Here is a 22,278-nt window from a genome sequence, read left to right as displayed (position 1 = left end):
GTATTACATTCTGAATAAAGCCTTAAGAATGGTCTACCAAGTGAGGCCTGTGCAAAAGTTTGAGAGATCAACATCTTACTATAACAAGACATATTTAAGTGTGATGACGTTTTGGAAAAGTATAGTAGTGCCTTTAGGAGAGCTGTTTATCTTTCAAATTTATGGGTAGAATATACTAACTATATTAGATCATTTTACATAGTTGTTGCTACAGTAATAGTTAAAATATTGTTAGTCTGATTACCCTCTGTTTCTATAAAGATTGAAAAGAGGAGACCTGAACAGCAAATATGCACAGTTAGGTTTGACATCCTTTGCCAGATATAAAACCTTGAAGGTGCGTTTCAGAATCAGTGCAACCTTTTAGATAAAATGTCTATGTGCCATTGCACAGTGGGACAATTTCTCAATAGTTACTCTTCTTTGAAGTAGCCCTTGACTGATTTCTGATTCTGATTCCAGGGAATTATGCAAGGAAAGTAGTTGCTCTGACTGGATCATTCCTAGCATGTGTGTCTGACTTCTTAGATAAAATAAGGAACACTGATTTTGCTGAGCCTGTATTGATCTGGAGAAGATGCCTGTATTGGTCAAGTTCTATGCTGAAGACTGTAGTAAATATACTGCCCTAATGTTGAACTATTATAAGAATAGTTAAATTAGCTTAGCAATCATAGGAAGCTGCACTATATAGCAAAATACATTAGTGTCTAAATAAACTTTTATTCTTCATCTGTTTTGCAGTGCCAACAACACCTTAATGATATTCATAATCCCAAAGTTTTAAAGATGAACAGTTAGTATCTTAACATTGGCTGACACTGATATACTAATTCTTAATATCTTTTGTGTTGTTTTGCCTTAGCATATTATGTGAACCAGCCATTGAGGCTTATTGAGCAAACCATGATTAAAATAAAATGACATGCATGAAAAGATAAAGATACCCTCAAGTGAACTTCAACTCTTAGTGACTATGAGCATAACAACACTCTTTTATTTACCTGTTAGTTAGATTTATGTCTCATCCAATATTCCTTCTAATCTCTGACATGCCATGTACAAAAAAATTGTTTTGTGCAGCTTTTCCCAAACTAAGTACAAATTTGTGCACCATAATATGAGTATATGAATAAATTGCAAATATATGCAATAGCAAAATATTAAAATGTTTACATATTTATTACTTAAATCAGCCTTTCTCAACCTTTTGACCCTGGAGGAACCCTTGAAATATTTTTCAGGCCTTGGGAGGAACCCCTGCACATTCAGGCTCAAATATAGGCCAGAAGTTACAAAATTATTGTATTCGTTTCATGGGTAGGCCTGTATATATGCATTAATAGTGTTCTTAAACTAGAAATAAAGAATGAAACTTATCTTTTTAATGTGAAGTTGCCCGAATTTGAAATAATTTTTTAAATCAATCGTGATCTCCCAGGTACCCCTAGTGACCTCTCTCAGAACCCTAGGGTTCCATGGAAACCTGGTTGAGAAACCCTGAGTTAAAGTATAGAAACTAGGTTAGGTCACATACACGCTTGAGTTGTGCCTTCAAGTCATCTTTTACTCCTGGTCACTGCCCCCCTTACGACTGGTTGTCAAGCAACCCGCGATCACATGATTGCTATTTGCAACCTTTCCCCCCTTACCGTCTTCCCCAGAAAGTTAATGGGGAAGCCAGCAGGGAAGGTTGTAAATCCTGCGGTAAGTCTCCTTCACCTGCGCACCTTCCCCCAGCCCTTTTGCACTTGCACTGTGCTTGCCACTTGTGCACCCCCACGAACCTGACCCACACCCTCCCCAACATGTGCAGAGCCTCTTGCGCACCCCCTTGCACTTCCCCCTCCCCTACCCACACAGTGCCTCTCATGCCCCCCTTGACCTGCACCTCTCGCATACCCCCTCATACCCTTGCACACCCTCCCCAACCTGCATGGTGCCTCTCGTGCACCCTCCCTGACCATCCCTGCACTATGCCTCTTGCTCATCCCCTCGGACCCTCCATGACCCTCCCCACACTATGCCTCTTGCACAACCTCCCTGACCTGCACCTCTCACACACCCCCTTGTACCCGGCAGCAGCTACTTACCTGCCTGTGGGCCTGGGACTTGAAACTTCCTGCCAGCTTTCCCACTGACTTTGGTTGTGGGAAGCTGGCAGGAAGTTGCCTCACATAATGACCATGGGATTCAGTTAATGATGGCAACTGGGACTGCAGGGACTGCTGTTGCTAAACAGTGTGGCCACGCTTTATGACCGCATCGCTCAGCGATGGAAATTCCAGTCCCAATTGCCGTTGTAAGTCAAGGACTGCCTGTGTACCTTTTTTGAAGGGAGGTGCTCTCTTGTGCGTAGGAGCCTCTGAGGTCCCGCTTGGAGTGTCTCTAACTGGGCCTGATCCAGAGCCGGTTGGCTGCAACTGCAAGGCAGGGAAAGGACTGCCTGCCTGCTGTGCCGGCCAAAAGGTGCTTGCCCCTGGAGCTCCCATTTAGTCACACTGCTGCGGTGCCAAGGCTTGTGCAGGATTCTTACAAGTTGCAAGCTTGGAGTTTTATGGTGCCTAAATGTGTTGTTGTTGTTATTTTGGAGTAACTTAATTTTGTGAGCACTTTATTTATTTATTTATTATTTATTTATTAACTAGATTTATAAGGCTGCCCAACTGTGACTCTGGGTAGCATACAACCACAAAAAGCAACCCAATAACCCCAAATGTTATAACATGAAAACATATATAGTATATAAGTATAAAATACAAAATATAAAATGGAGACAAAACACCATAAGAAAACAACCAAAAAGGGATTCCACTCTACTGGCCCCTAATACCTGAGGGAAAAGCCAGATCTTAACAGGTTTCCTAAAGATGAGCAGAGTTTGAGGCCTGTTGTGCATTTTCTGTGTGCATGGGTTTGACAAGTAGTGTGCACACCTCTTAGAGGGGACCCCGTAGAGCAAGTTGCACAACTTGTTGAAGGGAAAGGGCCACACTGATAAATTAAAAATCCTTGCGTGTTGCAAAGAAATACCTGGAGTGCTGATCAACTGTTCCGCAGTTGGTGGAGCGTTGGACGTGCTGGAACTGGCAGTGATGGGGAGGATTGGAGGTGCTTGGCAGCATGCCTTTTGGGGCAGCAGCAGCTGTAAATTTCTACTTTTAAAAAAATGTCAGCAGGCCGCACAAGACTGTTTGGCAGGCCGCATGCAGTGCAGGCCTGCCGTAGAGAGAAGATAGCTCATCTTTTTATTCAAGAGCTCAACGTGGCATTCGTTGTACTCCCTCTTTCCATTTTATTCCACAACAATTCTGTGAGATAGAATGACTGAGGGAGTGACTAGCCCAAAGTCATCTAGTGAGCTTCTGTGGCTAAAGGTATATTAGAAGCTGGATCTTCCCAGTTCCAGTCTTAACGCTTTAACCATTACAGCTCACTGTCTTCCTTTGAAACAATTTGGAAGTGGCTTGCTGTTACTTCTTCCAAGTTATTTTTTTACTGCCTAATCTAATTTATAGCCTTGGTGATTGCTCATCCAAATACTAAGCAGGCAAGACACTTCTTATATTCTGAATCCAGGCAAGATCAGCTGAGGGCTTCTACCTGCTGAGACCAAAACGCAGAAACCCAGAGTCGCTGGGTGTCGGGAGGCATATAAATTTAATAAATCATCATCATCATCATCATCATCATCATCATCATCATCATCATCATCATCATCAAATGTGTTATGACAGTGTATGCAACACAAAGATATGTTAACTCCCAGCCTTTGAATCTTGATAGAGAACCCTAGTTTTGGTTGAGCAGCTGTCATCCTTTGATCTGCGAGATAAAAAAGAGGATCGTGTTAGATCTATTTTCTCCTAAAGGAAAGGGAGCAAGGTCCTTTTTCATGCAAAGCTGGAGTAGGGAATGCTGCCAACTAACAAGTGGTTTTGATGTTGGTGTTTTGCGGAATATAAAAACTGCTAAACCTACTTTCTTGTTGTCCATTTGATAAGTGACATCTCTTCTGACTAGAAGTTATTGCTTAGGAAAGTTTGAAGGTCAAACCAAACTTTGGTACCTTGACTATTAAACAAGAGCTGTAACTACTCAGAAGCGACCTTTAAACTATTTTGGTTTTATCTGGGAATCCTGATGGTCTTCCATCCAGTTGAGTGAGTAACTCCACACCAGGTCCTCATTGTCATTTAATCATGAAGTACTACTAATCACATTCCATTTGTAAATTACATATGCTTTTTAATTAAAGCCTACATTATTAAGTTAGTACAGTTAAAATAGCAGCCTCGTGTGGCGCAGAGCGGTAGGCGGCAGTATTGCAACCAAAAACTCTCCCCACGACCCGGGTTCGATCCCAGCGGAAGCTGGATTCTCAGGTAGCCAGTTCAGGTCGACTCAGCCTTCCATCCTTCTGAGGTCGGTAAAATGAGTACCCAGCTTGCTGGGGAAGGTGACAACTGGGGAAGGCAAGGGCAAACCACCCCGCTATAGTCTGCCAAGAAAATGTTGCGAAAGTGGCGTCCCCCCAAAGGGTCAGACATGACTCAGTGCTTGCACAGGGGACATTTCACCTTTCACTCACAGTTAAAATAGTATTGAAATCTGTTCTTTCTTCTGATGTTTTAGTTAAATTACTATTTCTATTTCCTTTGAGTTGATTGATATAATTAGACTTGTTCTTTGGCATATAGCAAACCTAATACATACTATAGTTAACATGCATAGCAAAGTGATTTCCATTTTATTTTTGTAATTTATTGAAAAGCAATCTTTGTATAAGAAATAGCACTTTTACAAATGTTCTTACAACTTGTTTGTCCTGTCACTAACTATACACTTATTGAATTTGCTCAGTATCTATGGCCAGAGACAGTCTTATGAAATTTAACTTTTTAGTATTTATAACCACCTATGCTTACAACTGATGGACTATATGTCCATAGCAACTGTCATCCTGTCAGTGCTAATTGCCTTAATTATTTTATGGTCACTGGTCTTTTAGCATTATAAACAGAAGGAGATTTATTTCAAGCACATTTAGTGAGCAGGTACTTGTGAAGATTTAGTAATGTCTTGTTTTTAAACATAGTAACTCTAGGAAAAAAAATTACCATTATGTATTAAAGTTTAGATATAAAGCTTAGCAAATTTTGTGCTCTCTACTTGTGCAAAGTCCTTCATATCTAGATTGTATGTAAACATCCAAGGCCTAATTTAAACATGCCGAATGTGTTTGTGACATTTGTAAACTTTTGTTGTTGTTAAAGAGTAGATTCACAAATGCATACATTTTTTAATTGCTATTTATCAAAACTGGTTTTGAAGTTCAAATAGTATGCCAGTGGGAGCATCAAGGATATTACTGATTCAGAAAAACAAAATCCAGATGCCCATCAGAAGATGAAATTAAAAGCAAGATTATGTGGATTGTGGTCTGTGTAATTAAGCAGATACAACATACATGTTTGTGATCATATAGTTTTTCTTTGGACAGGCATTAAAACCTGTAATGTATTCTATTTTTCATTTTATGTAAATACAATGTAAATAGGACTTTCATGATATTTTAAAAGATTTGTAGGTTGATATACAGAGATGCATAATTTAAAAAGATGCTTTGGAGAAGCTGCTGCATAATCTTTGGAAAAGATGCAGCTGCTTTAAAGAGTTGCAAGGACATAGCATCTCCTCGCAACTGCAAAGTATGCTCCAAAGTATCACATTGTGATATGACCAGATTACAGGTATTGATAACTATAGACAAAGATACAGTGGTGCAACAAGAGTGGTAGTAGGAGATAGGCAACAAGTCATATACCTTTTTAACTTACAACCTTCTGGCAAGCCAAATACAGAGTGCTGACTAAACAGTATCTAGGGGGGAAAGGAGAAAGAATCCTTAAGTATATTTTAATTGCTGGCAAATTCTGTTTGCTGTTGTAGAAAAGTTGGCTATAGTAAAAATTGTATTGGAATTTTAATGAACAAACAATAGTATACCTTATATTTGTCAGACTTTTCAAGGAATTATTGTAAGATACTGTATATTATTAGACTGTTGCACAAGCTTGGTAGAAAAAAAAGTAAAACATGGGACAACGATTCATTTGGTAGTAAAACATGGGACAGCGATTCATTTGCTTGGTTATCACAAGCATAACCTTTGGGCTTGTCTTCTTAAATAGGCCCATTAGACCTCCTTAAGGCAATATATTAAAATTAATGGCATAAAGCTCAGCAGTATTTATGTGTAGTAAGTATTAGAAAGTACATGGTGGTTTGAACTATTCAAAATAGTTCCCAAACTTGGTGTATTTGGATATTCTGTTGTGTTATCTGAGATCTGGTTAGGAGGTGTGCCAATAGGTTGAGTGCTGGGGTTGAAACTCTTATGTCAGATGACTGATGATTGGAAAAATGATGAAATGGTAGAACTGCAGTCTTTAGCTCCTTCTCCCTATGATTTTTTTTTAATCATTTCCCAATGATGATGATGTTTCAAACCAGCAACCTTTATCTTACAAGGCGAGAGGTATTCTGACTGTACTATTGCAAGTGGCAGAGTCAATATCTGTGGGACCATCTGGTAATGGTCATGGAATATAGACTATTGCAATACAGAATGTAACAGGAGTAAATGCTAAGGGAATGAATTAAGAAAGAAAGGAAAAGAAAGAAAATAGATAAATTATGTGTCTATGAAACTAAAAGAATTGGGAAGAATATAATAGATCTGAATGAAGGTGGTATGATCTTCTGTGGTGAATTGGGAACAGTATGTTAGAAAGTATGAATTGGCATCATTTAGGTTGTTATGGGGTGAGTAGAAAAGTAGGAAACCATAGCTTGCATGTTATGCACCAGTGATTTAGAGTAATGAAAGAATCAGAGATGAGTTTTGGGAAAACCTATGCAAAGTTCTGAATGAATGTGAGCCAGGGGGAAAATTATTTTTCTAAAGTAAAATGAATAGACAGGTAAGAATAAGAAGAGAGTATAGGTGAAGTGATTGGGCAGCTGGAGACCCAAAAATGAATGATGATGGTGACTGATGAATATCTACTTAATCAAAGGTCTTGTTGTTTCAACTATGTGGCTTAAGCATAAGTCTTTTCAAAGGTACATATGGCAAAGGGACGGATATGAGTCCAAATTGATTTGATTGTGATGAATTTTGGAGAAAAAGTGAATGATATATGAATGATGAGAGTTTTTGAATGTGGGGTAGGGCATGTTTTTGGAAATCAAGAGTTACTGTTGAGAAAAATGGGTATGGAAGAAAAGGAAAAATGGGAGTAGAAAAGGAAGAAAGAGAAAGAACATGTCCTATATGAAAATGCATTAGAATATAAATTAATCTCCCAACATAATGAATGAAAAATTGATATAAGAAAGGAGGATGTGAAAGTGCTTGAAACAATGAAAACAATTATATTACAGAGTGCCACAAAAGCATGTGGAGTAACACTGATGGGAAGTATACAAAAGCATGCTTGGTGGAATGATTAAATGAAAGAGACAGATCGAGATGAAATACAGGAGAGAAAATTATTGCTGCAAAAATTAGGATGGGAGAAAGGTGTAATATAATGAAAAAAAATAGTTGCAAAGAATATAGCAGAAGAGAGCAAGGAACTATTAAGACTGAGAGAGAGAAAATGTAGAATGACTTTTATGAAACAAAACATTGTTCCTAAAGTGGATGAAGATGAATAAACAAGGAGTCTCCAGCACAGTGAATGGAATTAAAAGTGAAGAAATGATTTGAAATGAAAACGAATTTATCACTTATCACCATTAAAGCTGGAAAAGAATGAGCTTATTGTTTGTCATTCTGATTATCTCTCTCTGTTACCTTCCCTTAAGGTGTTTGTTTGTTTGCTCTTTAGGTCTGCAAGTTGCAGGAATCTCCTGTGGTAGATTACTTGGGAGTTCTTATTGATAAGCTTACTTTAAAGCCTTTTATTGATAAAACTACAAGAATTTGTAATTTTTAACCTTTTAAATATCCAGAGAAGTTGTTTACTTATATGATTTATATGGCCATCCATCTCACAGCAGTGACTCTGGGCAGTTTACAAAGTTAAAACCAACAATTAGAACAATCCAAACAATAAATGTTCATACCTTGAGAAATGGCAATGCCATTAGCCCATGCCTTAGAGGTGTTCCACCTAGATTATTGTGGTAGTTTTTTGGCAGGCTTTCCTAGTTCTGCTTTATGCCCATTGGTTCATGCACAAGATAGTGTTATTTGTGTGCTTCTCTCCCAACACACCCCTATTTCTCTCTCTCTCTACATTGCTTGGATTTTTAGAGGTTTTATCACATCTAGCATTGGTGGATGTCATTATTTTGTTAGTCATACAGTTATTTTGTTCAGAACTGATGATGCTAGTGCTTCTTACTTGTTCGCTATACTAAGATCCTAGCAACATTATATGATAAATACATAGTTAAATGAAAAACACTTAGTTTGCAGGACTGTCCAAAATCTCTATTCCAAGTGCAGTCAGCTGAGGTCATGTGTCTAAAATTATGCAGTTCATTTCTAACCCTTTTTCATTCTATGCCTCTTGAATTGACTGCTTGATAGCCAAAGAAGAATTTTCATGTTAAGCATATTTGATAAGTTTTTGCTTCTTATTTTTAATTTATTGGAAAGGGAATTATTTCAGGGTCATTAAAAATATGAGAAGTAATTGAGTAGCATACAAAGGTTCTTAAAATTAAACACTGTTTAACTATTTAGTCAGCTACATTCTATTGTATATCTTAACCTATGTATATATTTAGAATATTCTTCTATTGTCTCAAATATTTGTTTAGCAGAGGGGATTGTAGAAATGAAAACAATAAAAAGGTTAATTATGTATACTAAAATAGTTGAATAGTAAAGGATTAATAAAATAATAACATTGGAGAATGAAATTAATTGTTAAAAGCTTGGCAGAGTAATGTCTTCAGCTAAGGACAACAAAGAAGAGGCTAGGCTAGCCTTCTTAGGAGCAGGGAGATGAACAGTTCCAGGATTTTGGATGTTGCTAGTTAAAACCCTTGTCTTATCAGATTCACCTTTTTCAGGGAACTGAATGGAATGCATAATAGAGTTTTGGACAAATTCAAAATTCCGGTATGCATCATACAGGAGGATCTGACATTTTAGATTATTAACTGAGAATCACATTTACGATGGTTGCAGTGTGCCGCAGTCACATGATTCACCATTTGCAACCATCCTTGCTAGCTTCCCACAAGCAAAGTCAATGGAGAAGCCAGCAGGGAAGGTCACAAGGTCCTCTGGTAAGTTGCTTGCACTCTCCTCAACATGGTAGCAGCTGGCCCTGCCACACTTGTGCTGCGCCTCATGGGCATCCCACGCACCCTCCCCCCATCCAGCAGCAGCCACTTACCAACCTGCTTGCGAGCCACCTGGGACTCGCTTAACAACCACGATCCTCGCTTAACAATGGCAATGGGGAGTGCCAGGATTTCTGTTGCTAAGTGATGCGGTCACATGATGTCACATTTTGTAATTGCATGGCTTAACGATGGAAATTCTGGTCCCAATTACCATCATTAACCAAGGACTATCTGTTAAAATCAATATTTAGTTAAATACTTCAACTGTTACAAGCTTCTGTGACTAACTTGTCTTCTCACTATGTTAATGGGATTATTTTTGTGTAAGAGTATATATTTATTGGAGGACAAAAACAACATCCATCCCAACTGCTAATTTCCTTAGGCTTGAGAACAAAAAGGAAATATATTGGCTAGGTTAAGTGGACCACCCCATGCAGTATTTCTGTCATTCTCTTTTTCCTTCATCTCTTTTCCTTATCATATTACTTTAATTTTCAGCTCTGAGAATGTTAAAACATAATACATAAAAATTGGCAATTCTGATTTGTAATTGAGCACAGAATAGCCTTCAGAACCATCTGCAAATCTACTGTAGAAGGGCTACAGATAGTACAGAAACAGCTGTGTGCTACACTTATCAAATTAGGAGAATGCAGTAGCCCACTATGGCAGTGTTTTAACTCCTCCTTACCCTCTGTTTCTAGATAGTAAAATAGAGAACATCTAAACCAAAAGGATTAGAATTTAGAGCTTATGCAACTGATCAGGGGTGTATGAGAGCATTACTAGTCATAATGTGGACGCTGAATAAGGATCCTTAGTTATTTACTTAATTATTTTGAACCTGAAACTAAGAATATCAGCCAGGAAACCAGTTGTGTCTATAGCTGTTTCGATCAGTCACTATTTAGTTCTTAGCTGTCATCTTACTTAAAAGTTGTTCATTTTGGATTGCGATTCTTGGGTATGGCTGAAATAAAATAGAATGCGTTCTATTTTCTGCATGTTAGAGATTCTTTTGAAACTATGTCTATCGTTACTAATAGTACTGAATGAAAGAGTTTCTATATCATAATGTATTTCAGTTTTAATTTGAGTGAAGAGTTTAAAATCATGAGCATGATTTTATATTGCAATATAGAGAGACTTAACCTTCTGGTCAAGTCTCTTTATATTGCAATAACATATACAATGTGTATATGTGTACACACACACACATACACATTTATACAACTTGGCATTTTTGATTTTCTGAGAAGATAGTGGTTAAGTGTAACTTAAAAATAGCCAAAGGCAAGGGACAAAATGTCAGGCAGGCAGCACCTGGTACAGTGACTGAATGAATACAACATGCCCACACGCACACCCAGATGTCACAGATTTGGTTCTATTTTTGTACCTGACTTTAGCAAAGGAAGAAAAAAGGATTCTTAAAAATGTTTAGTGCTGTAATTACAAGCTTAACTTCTATATTACCAACTCATATATAAAAACAGCTTAAATGGTTCGAGTAACCACTTACTGCAATTTGTTTATTTGACAGTTATTTTGGCAGACATTTTTACTGATCTAAAACTTACATGATTATGCTTAAATCATTCTGTGGGAATAAGGGGGAAGATACGATAGCGTATTAATTTTTAAATGGTGTGGAAAAAATACTGCCTTCCTGCTTACATGAATTTCTGTAAAGTGCAAGATGTTCTAAAACTTTGTTCTACTTAGAATATAAAACTATCAGCCATTATGGAGAGTTTATATAACTCTATATTCTTCCTTTCTTTCTCTTTATTTTTTAAAACAGTAAGATTCTTCTGGCTCAGCTTTACCTACAATTCTTGTTGTAAAGATGAATGTATGGTATATTTGTATTAGAAGATGCTAAAACCAGTATTATTGATTCTAAAATTCTGTATTTTCCACCATACTTGTATATAATCACAATATACACTTCATTCTGCATGAAGGAAGTAACGTCTTTTGCTATGTAGCAAAAAGTGAAGAATCATCTTCAGCATAGTATATACATTTAGAGCAAGAGTTTGGGGTTTGGGGAAGAAGAGCCTTCATAAACCGAATATGCATAGTTCATGAAGCCATATTGTCAGTCAGAGTTTTCCTACCCTTGTTTAAAAGTGTTCTCTGTGGTGAATGTATTCTAGAGTGATTACAGTATTAAAATGGACATGCAAAAGACTTTGGAAGTTTCTAGAGCTTCACATACATTACCTTGTTTATATCCTTATCATCTGAAAGGTACTTTATTATTAGCATTCCTGCAGTATAGGAGGAGAGATGAGACTCAAGTTAAATGACTGACTTAAAAGGTGCTTTCATGATATATAAAATTCAGATCAGAGACATTCTGATTAATATTTCCATTTCTCTTATCACAACATGATCTTCAGTGAATTAAAGAGGCTTGTAAGTTTCCAGAAGTTGAAGCAAGATTTCTTCCACTCACCAGTTAATGAGAATCCAAACTACAGTACATGTGTGAAACAGGCTTTGGCTTCTCTTGGGAAAGCAGAAGCAAGTTATTTCTGATGTAGTTTTTAAAGGTTAATAAAAAAAACCCCAAGCAGCTAACAGCAATCTTGCAGAGTAGAAGCGTGAACCAAAAAAGGAACTTGCACATTAAGCTTAATTACGTTCAGAAAATAAATTCATCTTCACACTGTAGTTAGATGAAGAAAACAAGAGAGATAGCTTGCTTTTATTCAGTAGATCTGGATACAGGTAGATTCATAATAGAAAGCGTTTAATCATCACTGGTTCTTTGTAGACATCTTCTATGTGGAATAGAAAGTCTGTGTGCAAGCAAGGAGTTAGAGGACGAGACCTCCATTATGCAGCCCCCCTGCTTGCATGTCTGCCCATGAGGTAATGGAGATTGTTAATCCCTAAGCCCAAGAAGGAGGAGGAAGTGGAAATCAGGTGACCCATGTGATATCCCACAAGCACAATAGAGACAAGTCTACCAGGGAAACCCCCTTACTATGCTTGTGAGACAATGCTGAGTTGACCCCTGATAATTCCAACACCTGTTCTCAAGTTAACATGTCACAGAGTCCGCAAGGTTCAACTTCTTCCACAGTTCTTGGTAACTGCTCCTCAGCAACGGCTTCGTGAGAATGTCCGCAGTCATGTTCCTTGTGGGACAATAGTCTAGTCTGACTATTCCTTGCTCTTGCATGTCCTTCACTACATGATACTTAACATCAATGGACACAGTTTTCTGACTGTGACAGTCTAATACAACTTTGGTTGTCTTAATAGACCTGAATAGGGGTAGATTCCTCTATTCCCATGTCTTCAAGCAGTAGCTTGAGCCATGAAATCTCTTTGCATGCTTCTGCTGCTGACACATACTCTGCCTCTATGGAGGAATGTGCAACTGTAGCTTGCTTACGGCTTCCCCAGCTTTCTGCTCCACCCCCATAGAAAAATACATGCCAACTAGTGGATTTACGGCCAGTAATGTCTTCTGCCCAATCTGCATCTGTAAACGCCACTAGTTTAGGATTGTCAGTGGCTGGTAGCTTTAGTTTTAGGTGTATAGTGCCCTTTAGGTACCTTCCCACCCACTTAACACCAGTCCAGTCTCTCTGTGTGGGTGTGCCAGTTTTTCTGCATAGAATGTTTACTGCAGCTGCTATGTCTGGCCTAGTGGTAGTGGCTAGATACAATAATTTACCTATGGCACTTTTATAACCATTGTTCTCAGGTAAAAGCTCACTAGGTTCCTGTTGCTTGTGGAAACCTATTGGTGTTGGCATAGGATTGGCATTTTCCAATCCTAAATTCTCCAACAGCTCTAGGATCTTTTGCTTCTGGCTTAGAAGAAACCTTCCATCTTCTTCCTTTTCAATCTGTATCCCCAAATAGTAGCTGGCATTGCCCAGATGCTTGACTTCTACTTCTTTGTTCAGGTTGGACACAATTTCATCAGTCCCTTTTGTTATTGTGGCAAATCATCAAATCATCCAATAACAAAGAATGTATACCTCTCTGCCATTTCTGCATCTTGTGTAGAGACAGGAATCAGCTTTGCCTTGAACAAAACCTTGCTTAAGAAGTACTTGGTTCAACTTCTTATTCCATGCTTTTGCTGCTTGCTTCAGGCCATAAATCCCCTTCTGAAGTTTGCAAATGAGTTGCTGTGTCTTGGGATTGGCGAAGCCTGGAGGTTGCAGCATGTACAGTTCTTCCTCTATCTCTCCATGTAGAAATGCAGTCTTTACATCTAGGTGTTCAACACTCATGTTCCTGGAAGCTGCTAGACTTAGGAGCATTTTGATTGTGGTATGTTTTACAACTGGAGGAAAACATTCATCATAATCAAGTCCATACTTTTGTAAATAGCCGTTTTCGACTAGTCTAACTTTGTATCTTTGTACTTCTCAATTTTCATCTTGTTTGGCTTTGAAAACCCATTTGCATCCTATGGCTTTCTTGCCTTTTGGTAGTTTTGTCAAAGTCCATGTTTTGTTCTTGTGTAGAGCCTCTAGCTCTTGTGCTGTTTTCTTCCACTTGCTTGCCTCATCTGGTGGCATTTGCTGCACTTCGTTCTGCAATGCAGGTTCTTTTGGTAACAATGACCTTGTGAGGTAGGTGAGTGTCTCAGCTGGAACTCCTTTGTTGGGTTGTGATGAGCATCTTGGAGCAGGTTCAGGAGTGACACTTGGTGGTTCAACCCCTTCTGCATCTGTGGCCTCATCATCTGACTCTGGTGGAGCTTCTGCCTGGGCTTGTATCTCCCTCTGGGTCAGTGTGGTGGTTGTGTCTTTGAATGTTGGGCTAAACGTCTCAAGCTGGTAACTGCCGCTGTTGGTTTCTGCGCAGTCATCATCAGCATGACTATGGTGGCCTCTCTCTCTTTCATCGAAGTACACCACTCTGCATGTGTTTACTTTTCCTGTCTTTGGGTTCAGGATTCTGTATCCCTTGCTTCCTGGAGCGTACCCGATCATGTTGCCTTCTTCAGCTCTGGGGTCTAGTTTGGATCTCTTCTCCTTTGGTATGTGTGCATAAGCCTTGGATCCAAATACTCTCAGATACTTTACGCTTGGTTTGCATTCATGCCACAGCTCAAAGCCACTACCAAAGCTGGCAGTCTATTCTGTAAGTATGTAGCTGTTAAAACAGCATCTGCCCAGTATTTGTCAGACAGATCTGCTTCTAGAAGCATACATCTTACCATGTCCATTAGTGAGCAATTTTTCCTTTCTGCAACTCCATTTTGTTCAGGTGTGTATGGAGTGGTTAGTCTGTGTACTATACCTAGTTGTGTTAGGTATGTTTGCATGGTTTGTGAAATAAACTCACCTCCGTGGTCACTTCGGAGGGCTTGAGGGGTTATGTTGAATTTGTTGGTGACCATGGCTACATACGCTTTCAGCGTGTCCACAGTTTGGGATTTCTCCTTCATTAGGTAGGTGACACAGTATCTGGAAAAGTCATCTATAAAGCATAAAACATATTTATTTCCACCCGCTGATGCTTGAAGAGGTCCACACAAAACAGAGTGGATAAGTTAGAGTGGCTTGGTTGCCTGCCTTTCCCTTTGTTTGGGTATGGCTGGACTTGTTGCCTTTCCTTTGATGCATATCACACATTTTGATCGGCATTTATCATGGTTGCTTATTTCAAAGTCTCTTACCATGCCTTCAGTTTTTATTCTAAAAATTGTGTTAAAATCATGGTGCGCAAAATATCTGTGCCAGGTGGTGGCGCTGTTCTCCTTTTGCTGCTGACAGGTGAAGCTGACATCTGGTGGCAGTTGTTCGCAGTGCACCTGGTAGACACCATCCTTTTGAAAGCCTGTAACATAAATCTTTTCTCCACTGGTGACTCTACATTGTCCATTAGCTTTAAAAATCACATCAAAGCCTTTGTTATTCAGTGTTGAAACACGTAGCAAATTAACTTCTAAATCTGGCACATAGAAAACATCTTCTGCTATAAGATCTTTGTATTCACTTCCATTGATGCATCGCAATGGCACACTTCCTTTTCCTTGAATTGAAGTTGAATTGCCATCTGCTAATGTTATGCTTCCTTCTGTAGTTTCATTTAGCTCACAAAAGTCACTTTTATTCCCACATAGATGCCTGCTGGCCCCTAAATCGATTACCCATTGTCTAGGATATTTATTGGTATCAGCTTTATAAACAGTGTGTAAAGATTTTTCAACTTTAAAAGATTTTTCCTTGGATTTATCCTTGAAAAAATCCTTCTTGTCCTTATTTCTGCAGAACCTTGCAATATGCCCTTGCTTTTTACATGAATTACATACAATAGCTCCTTTTTCTTTTTTGTTTTTCTGATGTGTCACTGATTGCTCTGGCTCATGTCTACCCTTCATTGCTAGGTAACTTATGTTTCTGCCAGCCTCTCTTTTGTTATGCAAATTTTGTCTTCGAGTTTCTGATCAGGTGTGGTCATGTGATGCCTTGCTTAATGACCGCACCACTTAACGAGTTTTCCGGTCCCTATTGTGGTCATAAGCCAAGGACTATTTGTATCGATAACCAGTTAAAGAAACACTGAAGAGCTGTTTGTTTTGACAAGAGGAAACTGCTGGTATTACTTCCCAGATTTCCCTATTGAGTCAGTGTGGTGGAGGTGAGGGAATAATGTACTGTTTCTTGTTACAGTTAGTTAATTAAAAGATGTGTTCTACATTAATCTAAAAATCAAAATCTAAGAAGTAGAAATATGAGCAGAAATATTTCCTTTTCCAAGAAACCAATAAAAGGAAATTAACATGATTAGGTTCAGTTTTTTCCTCAAATGTTTTGTCATGCTTTTACCTTTAATGAACATAACATAGTTATTATTACATCTCTTACATAGCAGTACAGAAAGAACACATTTTGAGATTGTGGCTAAAGCCACAATTTGCTGATTAGCAGTTTACATATCTGTTTGATTTTGTAATTCTATATTATTATTATTATTATTATTATTATTATTATTATTAAATCTAGTGTTAAAATTCTGTTTAAATTTTTTAGGTCGTATGGGTATAAATTTTCATCATCCGGGAACAGATAACATTATGACTCTCAATAGTAAGTTCATATCTTACTTATCTTATACTGCATTTTGTACAACTTGTATATTCAATATGCTTTTACATTTATATGTCTGTTTTGCTTATAAAGGAAAGGGAGTAGAAATAGGTAAAGTGACAATAGGACATTGCATTAGTCTTTTTATAGTTTCCATCACATCATTCCTGTCATGAGTAAGGATGGCGAGCAGGGGGCTCCCACCCAGACTGTCAAGCGCATGCGTAGCACTGAGGAACTGTTCAGCCATTCAAAGAGACACAGATCGGGACCGCCTTAACCTTTGGGGTTTATATGGCTGGGTTTTCCCACGCTTCCTCAGTTTGTTAGGATTCTTGTTAAGTACTAGTAATAAATATTAGAGACCAAGGCATTGTCTCAGTGTGTTTCCTGGTAATCGGGACAATTCCAAACTGAAGATTTTATTTTTAAGAAGAAAGTTGCTTTAGGTACTGTAGTTAAATATTCCGTTCAGTACATTGGAGAAAACTAAAATTTATGGTAAACATCTGGGTTGTTATATTTCTCTCATATGTGGTAAACATTTCCTGAAGGGCTTGCATTCAGAGCTGAATGTTGGATTGACTTTCTCTCTTCATCAGCCAATATCTGCTTATTGTATTTATGTTATTAATAATAAAATTGTGTGTTAAGCGTGGGAAGTGTTAAATCATTTTGTTAAATATGTTTTAAATGAATCCATTTAAGTCAAGGATAATGTGGTTTTATTTTTTAAATTCAGTATAGATTTTCTTACTTCCATTTGCAAATCAATCTAGTTTGCTCTGGAGGAGAGTAGCAATATGATTCTAGTCAGAAAGAGTTATGCAGAAACAACATTAATAGATTCTGTTGTTGTTGACAGTACTGTCAGATCTGCCTCCAAGAGTTTTATGAATCTGTATAAATTTTTGAGAATTGGGAATTTTGTATTGGTAAATCTGGAAAGCCTGTTGAATGTCTTAATTAAAGCATGGGTCTGAAAATGGTTAGAGGATGGGCCATACACATTTCCTCACTCCTTAATGATGGTGACCTCCATAAGTATATCTGGGAGATCTGAAGACTTGTACTTGTTTAAATACAGATACAGTTCTCTCTGTAATCTAATATCCGAATAGAGTGGCTGTAGAAGGGATGGTTCAATTATGATGAGAAGTATTATATTTTTGAAAAAGTTGATAATGATTTACTACTTGTACAAGGCTTACAAAATTGTTCAGTTTACTCTTTAAATTTAAAATCAAGTTTTGTAATTATACCTAACCCATACTTGTTCTTAGTATTCAAGCATTGTTTTTTATTCTATAAACATTCACATTATAATTAATAAATTGTAGGAATTGCCTTACAAATGTGTGAACTTAATAAATTATCTGAGATCCTATTTTTATGCATTTTGACTTTAATATAGAGCCAGTGTATATGGATGTATCCACTCCATGTTAGCACAGTGGAAATACTGATCATAATCAACTGTTGAATTAAGTTGAATGAGTGCAGGATATTTGTTGTTCCTTGTTGCTTATTCGTTTAGTCGCTTCCGACTCTTCGTGACTTCATGGATCAGCCCACACCAGAGCTTCCTGTTGGCCGTTGCCACCCCCAGCTCCCCCAAGGATGAGTCCGTCACCTCTAGAATATCATCCATCCACCTTGCCCTTGGTTGGCCCCTCTTCCTTTTGCCCTCCACTCTGCCTAGCATCAGCATCTTCTCCAGGGTGTCCTGTCTTCTCATTATGTGGCCAAAGTATTTCAGTTTTGCCTTTAATATCATTCCCTCAAGTGAGCAGTCTGGCTTGATTTCCTGGAGGATGGACTGGTTTGATCTTCTTGCAGTCCAATGCACTCTCAGAATTTTCCTCCAGCACCACAGTTCAAAAGCATCTATCTTCCTTCTCTCAGCCTTCCTTATGGTCCAGCTCTCGCAGCCATATGTTACTACGGGGAACACCATTGCTTTAACTATGCGCACCTTTGTTGTCAGTGTGATGTCTTTGCTCTTAACTATTTTATCGAGATTTGCCATTGCTCTTCTCCCAAGGATTAAGCGTCTTCTGATTTCCTGACTGCAGTCAGCATCTGCAGTAATCTTCGCACCTAGAAATACGAAGTCTTTCATTGCTTCTATACTTTCTCCATTTGCCAGTTATCAATCAAGCTGGTTGCCATAATCTTGGTTTTTTTGAGGTTTAGCTACAAGGCAGCTTTTGCACTTCCTTCTTTCACCTTCATCATAAGGCTCCTCAGTTCCTCTTCGCTTTCAGCCATCAAAGTGGTATCACCTGCATATCTGAGATTGTTAATGTTTCTTCCAGTGGTTTTAACTCCAGCCTTGGATTCCTCAAGCCCAGCATGTCGCCTGATGTGTTCTGTGTACAAGTTGAATAGGTAGGGTGAGAGTATACAGCCCTGCTGTACTCCTTTCCCAATCTTAAACCAGTCCGTTGTTCCATGGTCTGTTCTTACCGTTGCTACTTGGTCGTTATACAGATTCCTCAGGACGCAGACAAGATGACTTGGTATCCCCATACTGCTAAGAACTTGCCACAGTTTGTTATGGTCCACACAGTCAAAGGCTTTAGAACAGCCAATAAAACAGAAATAGATGTTTTTCTGAAACTCCCTGGCTTTTTCCATTATCCAGCGGATATTGGCAATTTGGTCCCTAGTTCCTCTGCCTTTTCTAAACCCAGCTTGTACATCTGGCAATTCTCGCTCCATGAGTTGCTGAAGTCTACCTTGCAGGATCTTGAGCATTACCTTACTGGCATGTGAAATGAGTGCCACTGTTCGATAGTTTGAACATTCTTTAGTGTTTCCCTTTTTTGGTATGGGGATATAAATTGATTTTTTCCAATCTGATGGCCATTCTTGTGTTTTCCAAATTTGCTGGCATATAGCATGCATTACCTTGACAGCATCATCTTGCAAGATTTTGAACAATTCAGCTGGGATACTGTCGTCTCCTGCTGCCTTGTTATCAGCAATGCTTCTTAAGGCCCATTCAACCTCACTCTTCAGGATGTCTGGCTCTAGCTCACTGACCACACCGTCAAAGCTATCCCCGATATTGTTATCCTTCCTATACAGATCTTCCGTATATTCTTGCCACCTTTTCTTGATCTCTTCTTCTTCTGATAGGTCCTTGCCATCTTTGTTTTTGATCATACCCATTTTGGCCTGGAATTTACCTCCGATGTTTCTCATTTTCTGGAAGAGGTCTCTTGTCCTTCCTATTCTATTGTCTTCTTCCACTTCCGCGCATTGCTTGTTTAAAAATAATTCCTTATCTCTTCTGGCTAACCTCTGGAATTTTGCATTTAATTGGGCATATCTCCCCCTATCGCTGTTGCCTTTTGCTTTCCTTCTTTCTTGGGCTACTTCTAGTGTCTCAGCAGACAGCCATTTTGCCTTCTTGGTTTTCTCTTTCTTTGGGATGTATTTTGTTGCCGCCTCCTTAACAATGTTGCGAACTTCTGTCCATAGTTCTTCCGGGACCCTATCTACTAAGTCCAGTCCCTTAATCTATTCTTCACCTCCACTGCATATTCCTTAGGAATATTAGTGAGCTCATATCTAGCTGATCTGTGGGTCTTCCCTAATCTCTTTAGTCTGATCCTAAATTGTGCAATAAGAAGTTTGTGATCTGAACTACAGTCAGCTCCAGGTTTTGTTTTTACCAACTGTATAGATGTCTGCCACCTCTGGCTACAAAGGATGTAGTCAATCTGATTTCGGTGTTGTCCATCTGGGGAAGTCCATGTATAAAGCCGTCTCTTAGGTTGTTGGAAGAGAGTGTTTGTTATGCAGAGTGAATTGTCTTGGCAAAATTCTATCAGCCTATGTCCTGCTTCATTTTGTTCTCCCAGGCCATGCTTACCTGTAATTCCAGGTGTCATTTGACTGCCCACCTTAGCATTCCAGTCTCCTGTGATGAAAATAATGTCTCTTTTAGGCGTATTGTCCAGTAGGTGCTGCAGATCCTCACAGAACTGATCTACTTCAGCTTCTTCAGCATCTGTGGTTGGGGCGTATATTTGGATCACTGTGATGTTAGATGGCTTGCCCTGAATTCGAATTGAGATCATTGTATCGTTTTTTAGATTGTATCCAAGCACTGCTTTAGCCACTTTACTAGTAATTATGAAGGCTACTCCATTTCTTCTGTGGTCCTCTTGTCCACAGTAATAGTTCTGGTGGTCATTTGATGTGAAGTGGCCCATTCCAGTCCATTTCAGTTCACTGATGTCTATCTATCGCCCAAAATGTCTATCTCTAATCTTGACATCTCACTAATAACCACATCCAATTTGCTCTGGCTCATAGATCTTACATTTCAGGTTCCAATGGTGTGTTGATCCTTAGAACATTGGATTCGCCATTCACCACCAGTACCGTTGGCTGCTAGCCATCCTTTCGGCTTTGAGCTAGCTACGTCATCACATCTGGGGCTAGTTGAACTCATCCTCTGTTCCTCCCCAGTAGCATTTTGACCATCTTCTGACCTGGGAGTCTCATCTTCTGATGGTATACCAACATAACTCTGGTTGTACTGATCCATTTAGTTTTCATGGCAAGAATACTGGGGTGGGTTGCCATTACCTTCCCCAGGGATCACATTTAGTCTGACCTCTCTGTCATGACCTTCCCATCTTGGGTGGCCCTTCACGGTTTAGCTTATGGCATCATTGAGGTGCTCAAGCTCCAGCACCACGACAAGGTAACGATCCTTTGTTGTTCTTACTTGATTATTAATGAGAGATGAACCATATTTTTCTCTTCCAGTAATGCCTGAAGTGCATTTGTGTGTATGATTCTGTTGGCTACCTAGCAGGCAATGTGCAGTCAGTATAATCTGTCTCATATCCACGCCATTTGTTTTTCCACCTGATCCTAGATTATAATTCCTTTAGACTAACTCCAGTAATTGGTAGCCCTCTAGAATATAATGTGGCCCAAATCTGTGGGATATAGGAAGACATTATTCCTTGGTATCCTGACACTTATTTTTAAAAAATCCTACCAATAACTATCTTTTTAGCATAGGACAGCACTTGACTGCTGTGAAGTAGATAGAACAGACTGACTGACTGACTGACTGACTTATACACCTATGGTTCATTAATTTTCTTATTTGGGGAATGATTAGTTTACATCTTCATACTCAGAAAAAAGAGGAGATTGTTGGGTCAGACTAACATTTGCATTTGTCAAGTGGGTAATAGCTTAAGACAAATTACTGAGTTATACATTTATTTTAGATACACAAATAGATATGGATGAGAAATTATTCAGTTACAGAAAAGAAAACAGCTTGGCTACCATGTCAATCGCTTCTACCAAAGGGAGCCACACACTTACAGTAATGCAGTTTGATTGCAATGTGGACAATAGTTTGGCTTCAGCTGAAATTAAAGGAAACCTTTTAAAGTGTAGAAGATAACGCAGTGATATTTAAACATATACAAAGAACATACTTTGAGAAATTAAATACTATTAGGGAAATTTTTAGGGCTGTGCAATGCTTTGAATTTGATTCTGCAGAGTACTTCAGAGCACATGGGGATCTGTCTTCAACCCTTTAAAATAGCTGCATTTTTTCCTGAGATCTTGTAGCAGCTCTGTAGGGTAGCCAAATGATCCTGTAAGACATGATTGCTTTAAAGATTTGCAGGTAGGTATGGGCATTACAAACAGGATTGAAATTCAGCAGGCAAGCAGCTCCTCTTAATTTTCAAAGACAGTCACCCTTTTCAGCAGTCAGTTGCAAATTCTACCAATTCATTTTTATTAATAAATATGAGAACAGCTTTGCCCATTCACA

At 38.7% G+C, this 22,278-nt stretch overlaps 1 protein-coding gene across 7 annotated transcripts in view; it reads left to right on the top strand.

Annotated features, from left to right (window-relative positions):
* CPEB3 (cytoplasmic polyadenylation element binding protein 3) overlaps positions 1–22,278 on the top strand; it is a 113,008-nt gene that overhangs the window by 40,947 nt on the left and 49,783 nt on the right. For all 7 annotated transcript variants that reach the window (XM_063307382.1, XM_063307381.1, XM_063307385.1 and 4 more), the window contains one exon: positions 16,395–16,451. In XM_063307382.1, coding sequence (XP_063163452.1) covers positions 16,395–16,451 — 57 coding nt within the window. The remainder of the gene's footprint in view (positions 1–16,394; positions 16,452–22,278) is intronic.

This window comes from Candoia aspera, chromosome 6, assembly GCF_035149785.1.
Source record: "Candoia aspera isolate rCanAsp1 chromosome 6, rCanAsp1.hap2, whole genome shotgun sequence".
NCBI lineage: Eukaryota > Metazoa > Chordata > Lepidosauria > Squamata > Boidae > Candoia > Candoia aspera.
This window is presented reverse-complemented; position numbering and strand designations above follow the sequence as displayed.